The 13,816-nt window shown below is 41.8% G+C and overlaps 1 protein-coding gene across 1 annotated transcript; it reads left to right on the forward strand.

Annotated features, from left to right (window-relative positions):
• The first annotated feature begins 1,873 nt into the window (after positions 1–1,873).
• On the forward strand, positions 1,874–4,722 carry UTP23 (UTP23 small subunit processome component). The gene is made up of 3 exons (XM_010220305.2): positions 1,874–2,062; positions 3,287–3,461; positions 4,273–4,722. The coding sequence occupies exons 1-3, from the start codon at positions 1,875–1,877 to the stop codon at positions 4,651–4,653; spliced, it is 744 nt and encodes a 247-aa protein (XP_010218607.2). The 5' UTR covers position 1,874; the 3' UTR covers positions 4,654–4,722.
• Positions 4,723–13,816: the final 9,094 nt, after the last annotated feature.

Below are 13,816 nucleotides of genomic sequence, written 5' to 3' on the forward strand. Positions count from 1 at the left end.
ACACGGGTCTGGGGCAAGGTTCGAGGCCGTGCTGCTGTCCAGGGGATCTGCGCACAGGGACGCGCTTGTTAACCTGGCGGTGAGGGCAGGCGTCTTCACCAGGGAACTCGGAGCTGCTGGCTGAGGGACAGGACTAGGCTGCCTGCGCTTACGCGGTATGTGAGGGGTTGTTTTTATCAACTGTATAGCAGACATACAGGAATAATAAATTAATTGTGTTTAAAAGAAAAGCAGTGAACTTTATGCAAAACTGTCAAAAATATCTGAACTGCAGACATCACTTTTCATCTGTTAAAATTTATTTTTTAAATCCGAAGAGAATCACACAGAAATGGAAAGCAACAGACAGAATGGTATTGCAAGTAGTTTACCATATGATTAACGCTATCTTCTGCACAAAGAAGGCCTAAGCTGTGCTCTTGTCGTGCCTGCTATCCTACTCAACATGTCTTGCCATTTTATCACATCACAGCTTGCCTATGATGATACTATTTACCAATGGAGCAGGATAAGGAGGGGAAAGAATATCTCATCACACTGGTATTTAACGCCTTGCCCTGCATTGTATCTTACTTTATATGTAGTTCAAAATAATGACTAGTTCAAGCTCTCATTCACTTGCTTTTTCTCTCCATTCTAAAATTGCAGCTGGAATCATTATAGATTCCGCATTCTAGCTGACAGATCCAGAGAGATGGAGATGTGCTGGCAGAGTGTTCTCAACAGGGAGTACTGCCTATCTGTGTGCAGTTAATTTGGCAGAAAAAGCCCATGGAAAAGTGGGGAGAAAAAAAAAAAGATTTAATCCAATAGTGTTTTTCTTTGGACTCTTGTTCACTGTATGGCCTTTTTTTTTCTTTTTTTTCTTCATGCAAGTCCATTCATGAACAAATGGACCTGTCCTCAGTTGAGGAAAAGTGGGAAAGAAGGATTTATAGAAAGACACTATCAACAGCACAGTTGTATCCCAGGACAAATATGCTCAATCATTTATTCTTCTTCATTTTTTTTTTATCCTGGAAGTACTTTAAAATGTTTTGCATTCACAGTTGATCTGAATTCCTAGATTTTTTTTTCTTCCAATAAACTGAGTTTCTATTTCACAGACCTGCTTGGAAGCAATGTTGCCCATGTCTATTTGCTAACAAAAAGAGCAATGTGACAGGTGGATATTACTTAAATGACCTTGGGGCAGCCTGACTGATTACAATGGAGCTGTCAGATACCTCCCATTTTTTCCTTGCATTACAGCTGTCCCTGGCAGAAAGAGAGCTCCCATTGCCCCTGCACAGAGAAACAGATGTCCCAAATTATCATTTAGAGGGCAATAAGGTATCACATCCCTTTGGCTGTCTGATTATACACTGTGAGCGCAGTTTCTTAACTGCACACATGGCATGCTCAGGTTTTCTGAAGAGGGCCCCCCCCCGTGCAATCTAACTCTCCGAATGATAGCTGTTTCCCCACATTACTGTGAAATTAAGTTTTCTCTTTGCTATTTGGTTTATATGTCATTAAAAATAAGACAAGTATTAAAACCACATACATACTTTTTAACTACAGATGAATTTTGTGTATGTAGAACGTAAGTAGGTGGTGTACCAAATACAGCCAAACATCACCAGGAGGCACTGAATATGCTTTTCTAAAGGAACTGTGCTGATGCACCGTTTTTCCATGTTCAAGTCTCCAGGACAGTAATTTAAAGTCAGTAATTATGCTAAATTGGGGGAGGGAGGAAGTGTTTTTGATACTTTAATGATCTCAACTTTGCCCAGCACCGGCCTTTGAGGCGGCCGTTAACGGCTCCGCCCCGCCCGCTGCCGCCGCCACGCGGGCTGAGGCGGCTACAGCTTCCGGCTGCGCCCGGCGCCATGAAGATCACGCGGCAGAAACACGCCAAGAAGAACATGGGCTTCTACAAGCACAACTTCCACTTCCGCGAGCCCTTCCAGGTGCTGCTCGACGGCACGTTCTGCCAGGCCGCGCTCCGCAACAAGATCCAGATCCGGGAGCAGCTGCCCGGGTACCTCGATGGCGCCACGCACCTTTGCACCACTCGGTACGGCCCGGCCGCCGCGCTGCGCATGCGCGGGGGATGGGGGGGCCGGGGCGCGCCGCAGTGCGCATGCGCGCGGGCGTTCCCGCCTCGGGCCGTTCCTGTGGGAGCGGGATGGCGGCCGGGGCTGCCTCCGCAGCCGGGTGCAGTTCAGAGGGGATTCAGCTCCCTGGGCTTCAGTCATCCGCCAGAGGGGTGCGAGCCCCCTCGGTACTCTAGGGAGGCCGTGGGAATGAGGGCCTAGGGGGGCTTTAGCGCCTGTCTGCACTAAGGGAGCCGAATCCTCTCCTCTGTTGCTCCTGGTGCTATCGCTGATCCCGGAGACCCCTCAGGGAGCTGAGCTGCCTTCCTCTGAGGGGCTTTGCAATACGTTCAGGTTACGGTCTCCACAAAGGTTGTCTCAAAGGCTGAGCTTTCTTCTCTGGAAAGAATATAGTTTTATTTGCTTTCTTGCAATATAGAGCTGCTAAATAATAGTTCCAAATTGTTTTTTGGAAAGCATACTTACTTAGATGGATTGCCATAATACTGTTGCCTTGCAGATATTTCAGGGCTGTATATTTCTACCCTATTCCACATTTAATAGTGACTTAGTGCATTAGGTTAAGTTAGGTTTTAGCTCCTGATCATTTATTGCACTTTTCTTGCACTTAGGATTGCCAGCTGGCATCCTCATCCTGTGCATGCCTCACAGCTCCAAGTCATGCTAAGAGAAGGATTTTAGGGGGTTTTATTGCCTTCTAGGAATGTTGTACAGTGATCAAAATCCAGGTTCTTAATCATATGGACAATCTCATTCTTTTGCCTGATTCTGATGGCAAATATGAAGCAATGCCAAACATTAAAGTAGGGTTTATCCTGCAGTGATTAATGGATTTGTGCTAATTAAAGTATTTTTGTTTTATTTGTTACAGTATTTTTTTCACGTGTGAGGTGATACCCAGACAGAACTGTAAGGAATTAACTTTTTCACCAATAGAAAACATTTTAAAATCCATGTAACATGACTTATTACTGGTTAGTCTTGGTCAGCACCAGGGAAGTCCTGCTGAAACATTCAGAGTAGTTACTGCTGTGAGATTACTGGGTGCCTTTTACAAATCCTACAGCCTGAGCAGGCTGACACAGTTCATTCCTTCTCATGTATGAGGATTCATATTGACGGTGTGTTACTCTTGTAGTTATTTTCTTATTTAGAAGTCGCTGTTACTTCTGTTTTTTTTTCAGGTGTGTTCTTAAAGAATTGGAGTCTTTGGGGAAAGCACTGTATGGTGCAAAATTAATTGCTCAAAAGTTTCAAGTTCGAAACTGTTCTCACCTCAAGAATCCTGTGAGTGGTTCGGCCTGTTTGCTTTCCATGATTGAAGAAGGCAATCCTCATCACTTCTTTATTGCTACACAGGTAAATGCTCATAGGAGATGCAACTCCATTTCGTTTGTCAATGATATACTTAGAGATTATTAAATGGGGAATATTTGGTTTTGCTAGTTTGTTTTGCTCAAGAAGCATGTTAATTACTGTTCGGCACAAAAGGTAGACAATATATAGAATAGCTATTGACATGTACAAAAACAACTGATGAGAGTTAATGCATACTGAGTAGAAACAAAAACATTCAGTGCTTGCATGTGCATACCTTCCCTCACCAAACTGTCTTATGCACATTAGTATGTAAAGCGAAATTATATTGTGTCAAACTACTATTCACTTTTTAAGAATTTTGGAGTTTTAACTTTAAAAAAAACTGCACCAAAAAAAAAACAAGGTAGAACTTAGTACAGGTAAGATACCTTGTATTTTCTTAGGTCTACTATTGTGACTGTAAAATGTATTTATACAATATATTCTGCAACATTCTGTGTTCTCACATAGGATACAAGGAGCTTAAAATGACTTGTTATAGAAAACATTTGGTATTTCATATAAAGTACTAGAACAAACACTGAGGACTTGGACTTTTCCTAAAAAAAATCTATATACAAGGAGAAAGGAAGTATTTTATTAATTTTCTATCAAGCCTATAGCTAATCAGAAGGACAGAAGTTGAAATTTAAATAGCTCTGAAAGATATTGACAGAAATATCTGCTAGATTAAGTGTCTTATCTTTTTATAATGTAATTTATCTTTATGTTTTTTTATTGAAACTAGGTGCATTTGAATTGCAAATATTGTTTAATCCCAAAATATTGACTGAAGTATTTAATTTTACAGGACCAGGATTTAGCAAACAAAGTGAAAAAGAAGCCTGGCATTCCTCTCCTCTTTATTATTCAGAACACTATGGTGCTAGACAAACCTTCTCCTAAATCTTTGGCATTTGTTCAGATGTTGCAGACAAATCAACTTGTCCCAGAGCACCAAAAACAAAGTATTGTGCAACTTAAAGAAAAAGAAGGTCTAACAAGGCAAGAAGGTGAAAAGAGAAGAAAACGTAAAAGGGCAGGTGGCCCCAATCCTCTCAGCTGTCTGAAGAAGAAAAAGAAAACACAGCAGAGCCAAGAGCCCTCTGCTGAAAAGAAGAAAAGAAAAAGAAAGCGAAATAGGGTTAAAAAGGAAGTCACAGAGTCAGTGCAGAAGAAGGAAGAAGAGTAAATTTGTCTTTGTAATCAGTACTGGACTTGAAAAACACTGTTTGAACTTTGAAAAAAAAAGGTTAATATGCAATAATGTAAAATTAAGTTGCTTAATATTAAACTTATTTTATGAGGTCTTCCTGCTTGTAATTGCATCCTCAGTATTTGCAGGTTATCACACTGATAATTCTTTCAACTATTCAGTAATTGGAGTTGTGACAAAATATTTAGAAACTCGTGGTTCTTTGCTCTCTCCAGCACTTTGATTAAAGTCAGAGAGTTCACGTGGTCATCAGCAGTTTTTAAAAAATACCTCTTGGGGTTCAAACAAATTTTTGGTAGGTCACCCATCTTCTTTCTAATTTGGACTGCTCTTCCTACTAAAACTGGTTTCGACAGTTGTTCTGCGACCTTTGGCAATGATCTAGCAGAGCACTTAATCTTAAATTTATATGCTTTTATGTTGAATATGCTCTTACAAAGGTGGCCTCTTGCAGGGTGACTGAATGATCTCTGAAAGGCCCTTCCATCCTGCGTTATTTTGCAAGTTCTTCATAAGCCCATATATTTATTGTTCATAGTTTCGTTCAGTGAGGAGATGCTCTAGGACATGTGATTGTTGTGGTGCTGGTGAAACGTGTTGTTACAACATCCCTCCTCAGTGTCCTGCCCTACCTCACTTTCTTCATTCATGAAGCCTGGCAAATAAGATCCTAAAATATTAGAAAAGCACTTTCTCAAATGCAGTCAGCCTGGTGTTAATTAGGACAGCTTAATGATAGTTATTTTTGGTGCTCGGTGTGGAAAGTTGCAAGCGCTGTGCAGGCTGCCCCCAGCTGCCCATGCCTGTTCCATCTTGAGCATCTCCAAGGAGGAGGCCTCCTTTAATCCTTCCCCAAAGACACTTGTGTTTCTCTCTGGTTCTTTATGATAACTCTTGCACTAGTGCTCTAGTATTTAATTCGGGAGAATTAAACACACCGAATCAAAGCACACTATGTGACTCCTAATGCTGTCACAGTAGGGCACAGCTCCACATGGCAAGCAGTGAGAACTGCGCTTCCTTCACTGTTAAGGCAGAATGGAACTGGAATGGAAGAAGGAGCTGCAAAATATATTCAAAGTGCCTGATTTTCTGTAGTTGGTATTTTGTGCACTTTGAACACTTGATAACTTGATAACACTTGAGACAGAAGCGAGTGATTGAGATGACATCATGCAGGAGAACATAATGTGGTACATCATAAGTATCAGGACATAGGCATGCTGTTATGCTGCTCCCAGCCATAGCTTACCAATTTTAATGGCACTCAGTGCATTTCTGGTAAGCAAAATGCAATTCCTCAAAAAAATACTTCTTTTTTTCATCTACATGAAATTAAGACATATTTTTAAGCAATCCTTAAATATACAAATCATATATTTTTCAAAATATTTCTTGCGTGTGCATTATCTGAACAGATCGTTAAGTATATACAGTATGTGCATGCTGGGAGCATACACAGTTATAATGATGCTATTTTTTTTTGCTTTTCAAATTGTGAGAGCAATTGTTTCACGCACTTTGAAAAACCAGCTTGAATAATGAAAGTTAAACCAGTCTTAAGAGGACAATCTCCAGAGGCTTCCCTAAGTGTATCAGTGCGTATGGTGCTTCTAACGCAGAACGCCGCTGTTATAGACCCGGATCAGAACTGTTCATCCCAACAAAGCTGTTGTTAGTGCACCAGACCTTTTACTTTTGTGTATGAGAAACTATAGCTTGGGATGTGACCACCAGAGACTGGAGCAGCAAAGAAGGATACTCTACTCTAGCTGAAAGCTTTAATTAAAGAACCAAAGCAGTCATGCACATCTCTGGTTTTTCTCTTGATTGCTAACACACGGTGGGTCCGCAAGAGAAAGTTAATAATTCCTAGAAATTCTTAAATACAGTCTGGTGGTTTAACACATATCACCTTTCCCAAACTGTTTTCTCATTTATTTGGGAATAATGTAATGTTAATGTAGTTTTGCTTCCCATTCCCGTAAGCGTTGCTCATATTTCTTTTCCTCCCCAAACCTACCTATCATCTTGGGAAATGCTGCTATATAGGGAGCTTGGAGCAGACTTTTTCACAGATGGTTCATCTTCAGAATCTCATTCTGAGTAAAGAGTATAGTAAGACAGTAACTTAAGAATAAGGTTTTTTTTTGTTTTCGTTTTCTTTTAATGGTTGTGCAGAAAACAAACCTATGGTATTTACAGCAGCCATTTTCATCGCAGGGGCAACACAAAGCTAAAATGCATTCAAAAAAAAGACAAAAAAATGAACATAATTACTTCAGAAAGAACAACTCAACACGACTCCTACATCAAGAGTTTAAAACAGTATCTATCCACGTGTCCTTAATATTTTTGTCCATGCAAACTGAATCATGGTTTTGCTGTTGGGAGAGAGTGGAACGGAGTGAAGTAGAGGAGGTCCGTGAAGGGGTCAGGACTGGCCCGTGGCCCTCCTGGGCCTTCGCAAGGCTGCCCGAGAGCTGCCCACGCAGACGCTCTCTGCCCTGTGTCTGTTACGGGATGCGCTGCTCTATGTGCGCTATATGTACACCTAGCAGTGAAGGGGTGGAGGCTTAGCAGCCCTGCGCAGAATTTAAGATTGCAGGTTGCTCTGAATGCTCCTCGGTGTTGTTTAAACCCCTGCTGCACCCAGTAGTGCCTCTTGAATTTAACTCTGCTGTTAGAAGGTCTTGGGCTCAATGTTTTGCCCGAAGCGACGATGTCAAAATCTCATTCGCTTATTTATCGGTCCAACAAATGGTCTAGCAATTTGGCCATATTGCTGTTACAGACAAGGTCCCCAGTGTGACTTGTCTAATAAAGTTAAAGTCATTTTGTTGTCGCTTGTCTGAGGGACCAATATTGTTTTGAGAACTACAGAAAACCAGAGGCAAATTAAAAGGAGCTCGCGTGAGAAGTTCTTTCAGTTATCGATTTCCTCTTTTCTCAGGAAGGATAGATAAATACCCTGAATCCTAGCCAGTACCTCACTTCTTTTTTTAATGAGGGAAATAACAGTAGTGTAGGTAACAATGTATGCAGCATGTGCAAAGTAAGGAGGGAAGAAGGCAATAATGCTTCAGCCACAGTGTGCGGGGCATTAATACTGATTTTAAGATGAAGAGCCTCATCTACCAGCAGATATTCACCAAGAGAGTCTGCCAATTCAGTTGGCTGGATTTATATGTTCATGTGATCAGTATTGTATGAGAAATCATTCTCTGAGCATCTGTTAACAACAGTAAATAGATGAGTTAATTAGGAACTTCTGGAACCTGGGATGTTTATGATTCATTAAATTAAATATGATTATGGTATGACCTGAAGAATAAGTGCTTTCTGGTGATGAAAGGGACATAGAATGTCCAGAAAAGCCCTGCTCGTTTGTCTTCTGCTACCCTGATGCAGTGTGAGTGACTGCTCCATCAGCTTTAATATGTTCCTGTAGTTTCTTGAATGTCGTCAGATGCAAAATGAAGAACTTACTTACCATTATATATAGTTATATTGCATCTTTCATTTAAAAGTTTCACAGCAAATGACTGTATACTTCATATCTTAATGTGGGAGTAATATCTCACATAGGGAACAACCATAGATATAGGGAATGAACAAGTAAGAGCTCCAGCAGGTGTAATTTACCATTTTAGGGGAAAAGATGGTGTTGTACGGCAAGAGAATGACAAAAAGCAGAGTTTTAGTACCAAGAGAGTCAGGAGCGCAAGAGAGAGCACACCTTGTGATTTAGGAATAGACTAATGCCGTGGAGATGGGTTTGTGATGTATTTTGGTAATGATTATGTCTGTGTGCTCTGAGCCCAAAATTCATCTCCGCGAGCTCAGCTGCCTGCCCACAGAGGCTGTCGTTTTGAAAAAGCTGCTTCAGCTTGTTAGAGAAGAGACAGGCTGGGCTCTCCCAGGGGGGACTTTATCTTCCGATTCTTCTGCTGCTGCTCGGCCTGGGAGTTCACAGCTGCACTTTGTGTATGGATACAGGGAAACAACAAAGCTGTTAACAAGGATCCAGTCAGAAAGCCCGGAGCCAAGAACTGGGAAGAAGAAAAGGCAGTAGATTAGTCACTGGGATTTAAAGGAAACCAAGGAAGAGAGAGAGAGAGGGAGAAAAAAAAAATGAAATCAGAGTGTCTCTGGGTGTTAACTTGAGGAAAGGACTGGCCAGCAGTGAAAGGTAAAGCAGAAATGGCTTAGCTGGCAAGGAGAATAAGGAATGGAGTAGTAAACCATAAACAAATACAAAAAAAAAAATCTTTCTAATCCTGTTAAGAACATTTTGTTGCCCTTTCCGACTCAATTTCTGCATGTTTAAAACAGGGAGCTGTATTGACTAACGTCAAGCAAAATCCTGTTGCAGATGATAGTAGATTTATACTCGCAGAGTTCCCACGGAGTGCAAGTTTTATTATGCCAAAACATTCCTCTTCTATATAGATTTTTCAATATTGCACGCTTTGCACTGCTGGCAGGTTTGCAGCCAAATCCATCCGTAGCGCTAGCCCGATGTTGCACGTGGCTCGCTGCCGGGCACGCACACGCCACGGCCGGGAGAAACCTTATTCCTGCTGTTACTGATGGGGTGAATCCATGGAGTTAGTCGTTCCTGAGGATCCTCTCAGCAATAGCCTGGGGCAGACATAGGCTCCCATGGCTGTGAAAATCATGACCCAATGTATGATGTGTTCTTTTTTTAAGCCTAATCTCCTCGTAGGGAGTCAGGGGATTTCAAAGCTTTTTGTTGCAGTCTTGAGTTCTAGCTGATGCAGGACCGTCTTTTTCCCATGTTCTTTCCTTTGGGACCAAAGATGCTGCTGATTTAACACCTAAGGGTAGTTCCTCATTCAGACTATCTTGGAGAAATACCGAGGAAGATTTTCACCCATGCAGTGTTACCCCTTAAAATTAGTAGGTTGTCATAAAAAAATGAATGAGGTTTCACAGAATTCGTAGCTCCTTCTTTCTACCTCTGACCTCTCTGCGAGCTCCTAAGTATACAAGAACTGGGACAGTTTTTCTGGGATGGTCCAAAAAATCTGCCTAGCCAAGCATCGTACCTCCCATAGCAGCCAAAAGCTGTTCCTTAGGAATGGGATGAAAATAAATAAAGCATTTTTTTGCTTCTTCCCCAGATTACTTTCCAAGCTTCTGGCAATTTGCTAGGGAGTTCCTGACCCAGAAACAATGTTTTATTTTATAGTACTCAGTGATTTTCTGTTCAGCTAATTTGTCCAGCCTCTCCTTGAGACCATGTCAGCTTTTAAAATCTGTAATTTTCTGTGGTGGAGTTGCACAACTTAAAAATATTCTGTTTAAAAAAAAAAGAAAGATCTTGTTTGTTTTGAATGTGCTACCTACCTGCTAGTCCTTGTAGTGGAAAAAACATGCCACTCATGACTGTAAATATTTCTATGGTGTTTTCAGGCTGAAGTGTTTTCTGCATCCCAAGCAGCAGCACCTGGCAAGATAGCAGATTTATTATGTATTATTATATATTATTCAGGCCCACTTCAGAGAGCCAATGGTGCTCTGCTTTTTGCTGAATGTTCTCCAGTGTGGAGTGTGGGCAAGAAGAGTCTTGTGAGAAGAGGCTCAAGGATGGGACCTCTGCAATCAGTGCTGGGTTTGCACAAAGGAAATAATAATTCAAACCATAATTGGTGACCAGGATGATCCTGGAACCAGGCAAGCCTGACCAGGCTTCTGAGCTTAAGTTAACTAAAAGAGATATGGCATTCACAAAATTCACTGCTTTGGGCCAATCCGTGGGTTTCTTTATGTGTGGCTGTTGGTGACACCTGGGGAACTTGAAATCAAGGGTTTTTTTCTGTATTTATATAATGTTAATGATGTGAGCTAAAACAGTGTTACTACATATGCTTGACCACATCAAAATAACAGAAAATTAGCTTCAGCTATGGGGAATATATGGAAGATGTTTAATTTATTAGATTTCTAATTGGTCTCTGCATGTAACGGGCTAGGAAAAGGTAAGAAATGAGAATATATAATTCATCTTAAAAATCCTTTCTGCTCATTCCTTCTTTTTCAACTGTTCAGATTTGTGTGTGTGTATGTGTTATTTATAACTTATTTAATTATCTGCTTTGGAATCATTTTTAGTGGATACTTGCCAGTTTACTAATATTCCCTGCCCACTCTCTGATGGTGTTAAAAACACACCATCTGTTCACTTGTGCCTTCCAAAAGCCTCTGAAGTAGCTAGCTGACTCAAACTGCAGGTGGTAGGATTGTTCAAAATACATAATCAAACTTCTTATTAATCAAAATTTCATATATGCTTTTCTAAACTCTATTCCTCATTTGATTAAGGCTTTCTCAGCTGCCCTCTGGTTAGGCACACACTTGCCTCCATCATGATCAAACTTGGTACCATTCTCCTGATGGAGACCAGCAGTGCCCTGTATTCACTTCGTGCTTTTTGCATAAGGATTTCTCAGCATTTTTACAGTTGGTTGGGCCAAAACAACGTGTTCTAGTTCTTGGCGCTTTTCTCTTGGCATCTTCCTCACCTGCCTGAGGTTGCCACTTGCTTGGCATATTTGAGAGTGCCATGAACATCACTTGCCTCTGGCTGTACCCCTGCACCAGCACCTCTGAGGAAGCTCTCCACCAAAGCCAAGTCCCAATGGCCATTTCCTTCCTTCCCTTCCCTTCCTTTCCCTTCCCTTCCCTTCCCTTCCCTTCCCTTCCCTTCCCTTCCCTTCCCTTCCCTTCCCTTCCCTTCCCTTTCCTTCCCTTCCCTTCCCTTCCAACTGTCTTAGTAAATTTTTGATGGGATGAGTTTATGTTCAGTATCTCTTGATAGGGTCACATGAGATTTATCCAGTTATTGCAAGGGAGTTTCCCAGTTATAGCTGGGAAATGACTTTTTTGTTATCTAGGGTTAGTTTCCCAAAGGTATCATCAGGCACCTAACTCACACTGGAATATTTAGGCAAACTAAATGACTTTGTAAAGCTCAATCTCAGGTCTTCATTCTGCCAAATTATGAATAGGAGGGCAGAAAGCCGAAAATTCTGGCTCATTCTCCTGCTCAATACAGTAAAATGTTTGTAGCTAGGCTAGCTTGTGACTGATGTGCCCTTTCTTTGAGTTACTAATTAATTAATCCATATTAAAAAAAATCCAAATAAGAAATATCAGCTTCCAATCAATCTTAGTAAGTTAAAAGAATAATAATATAAGAAGAAGGAAAATAAGCTAATATTTTTGGTGGGATAGCGAATATCTCCACAGCTCTTTTCTTAAAAGAACCTCTATGAAATGATAGGAATGTTATTTCTGCTGCCACTAAAGATTAATTTCTATGTCATTAGCATATGTAACTCTTAAGGAATTAATTACATTTATATTCCATATCTAAGCCCTATTTATATAATAAAGCTATCTGGAACAGATAAGCCCTTTTTTGAGAAACTTCTCCTGCTCAACAATGTTTGACTTTGTCTCAGCTAGGTTATGGGCCACTGGGAATGGAGAAGCTCACTAAAATACCATTTGTAATGCAATGTGATGAATCCTGGAGCTGGGACAATAGTCCCTGAAAACTCTGTACAAATAGTTGCTCTGTCTCAGCAAAAGTGATTAATGGGCTCTGCAGAACCAGGACACAGCCCTCTGTATTAATTACTTCAGAGAACTGTTAAAACGAAAACACCCAAATGTGCAAAGACACCTGGGGAAGGCTCAGGGATTTGCAAGAAGGTGGGATGCAGCACCCTGCATGCTCCAGCAGCTTGAACACGTTCTAGGGCTTGCAGCAAGGCTGAAGAGGTAACCCAGAAAAATGTTCATGTTGGCTGTGCGCAGGTTCCCGAGGTGCCCCTCTGCAGAGAGCTGCAGATTTGCTCACAGTGGCACGCAGGCCAAACCCAGCTGTTTGGTCCAGTCACATAGACATGGAGCTACCTCTCACATTCTGTGTTAAAGCTTTTCTCCTTACAGCTCTTCTTGTCCCACAGATGCTCTCAGAATCGCTCTCCCTTAATGACCACCCGCTCCCATTCAGGTGGATGCTTTGGGTTGATTTTGCCCAGAGCCTGGTGAGGCCTCATCTGGAGTAGAGGGGGATCATCGACTCCCTTGACCTGCTGGCAATGCTATTCTTAATGCACCCCAGGATGTCACTGGCCTTCTTGGCCACAAGGACCCATTGGTTGTTCACAGTCAACTTGTTATCCATCACAACATCCAGGTCCTTCTCCACCGAGCTGCTCTCCAGAAGGTCAGCCCCCAGCCTGTACTAGGACATGAGATTCTTCCACCCAGGTGCAGGATCCTGCTCTTTCCTTCTGTGCCTTCATGCAAGTCATTGATAAGTTGAACAAGACTGGGCCCAGTATTGACCCCTGGGGGACACCACGAGCTACCGGCCTCCAGCTAGACTCTGCACTATTGATCGCAACCCTCTGAGCTCTGCCACCCAGCCAGGTCTTGATCCACCTCACTGTCCACTCATCTAGCCCACACTTCCTGTGCTTGTCTGCTAGGGTGTTAGGAGGCACAGTATCAAAAGCCTTAAAATTCAGAAGCCCCCCCAGGACTAAGGTTTTAGTAAGTTAAAAGAATAATAATAAAAGAAGAAGGAAAATAAGCTAATATTTTTGGTGGGATAGCGAATATCTCCACAGATCTTTACTTAAAAGAGAATGTGAGTCCTCCCACAGCAGATGACTTCTCATGGCTGGGCTAGAAAGTCCGTCCATGTGGGCTCTCTGAGCTGTTTGCCTCAGTGTCACTAACAATCTCTGACAGAAGAAGATTCTTTTTTAAAAAAATTCTTTGGTTGAGGCACATTGGGAGGCTTGGACATGAGGTGCCACGACCAGTTCAACTCCTGAAAGGCTTCATCAAAAGAATAGTGTTCCTATTTCCATGGATTTTATAGAAGGTCCAAGTCAGAACTGCTGTGCTGATGGATGAGAAGATGTCTGATGGATGAGAACAAGTCTGGTTTTAAATCAAAGCTGAGGAGAACAGTTATGTGGGGACTGGGAAACAGAGGGGATGCGATAGTTCAGAGGGGACAGTGCTCTGGAGTATGCTCTCTGTCTCTGTCAAAATTGACGTGATTTAAAGTTCACAGAGCCTTTCTAAATTA

The sequence above is a fragment of the Tinamus guttatus genome, unplaced genomic scaffold (genome assembly GCF_059628265.1).
Source record: "Tinamus guttatus ecotype Peru unplaced genomic scaffold, ASM5962826v1 Tinamus_guttatus_pri_ptg000492l, whole genome shotgun sequence".
NCBI classification, from domain to species: Eukaryota; Metazoa; Chordata; class Aves; order Tinamiformes; family Tinamidae; genus Tinamus; species Tinamus guttatus.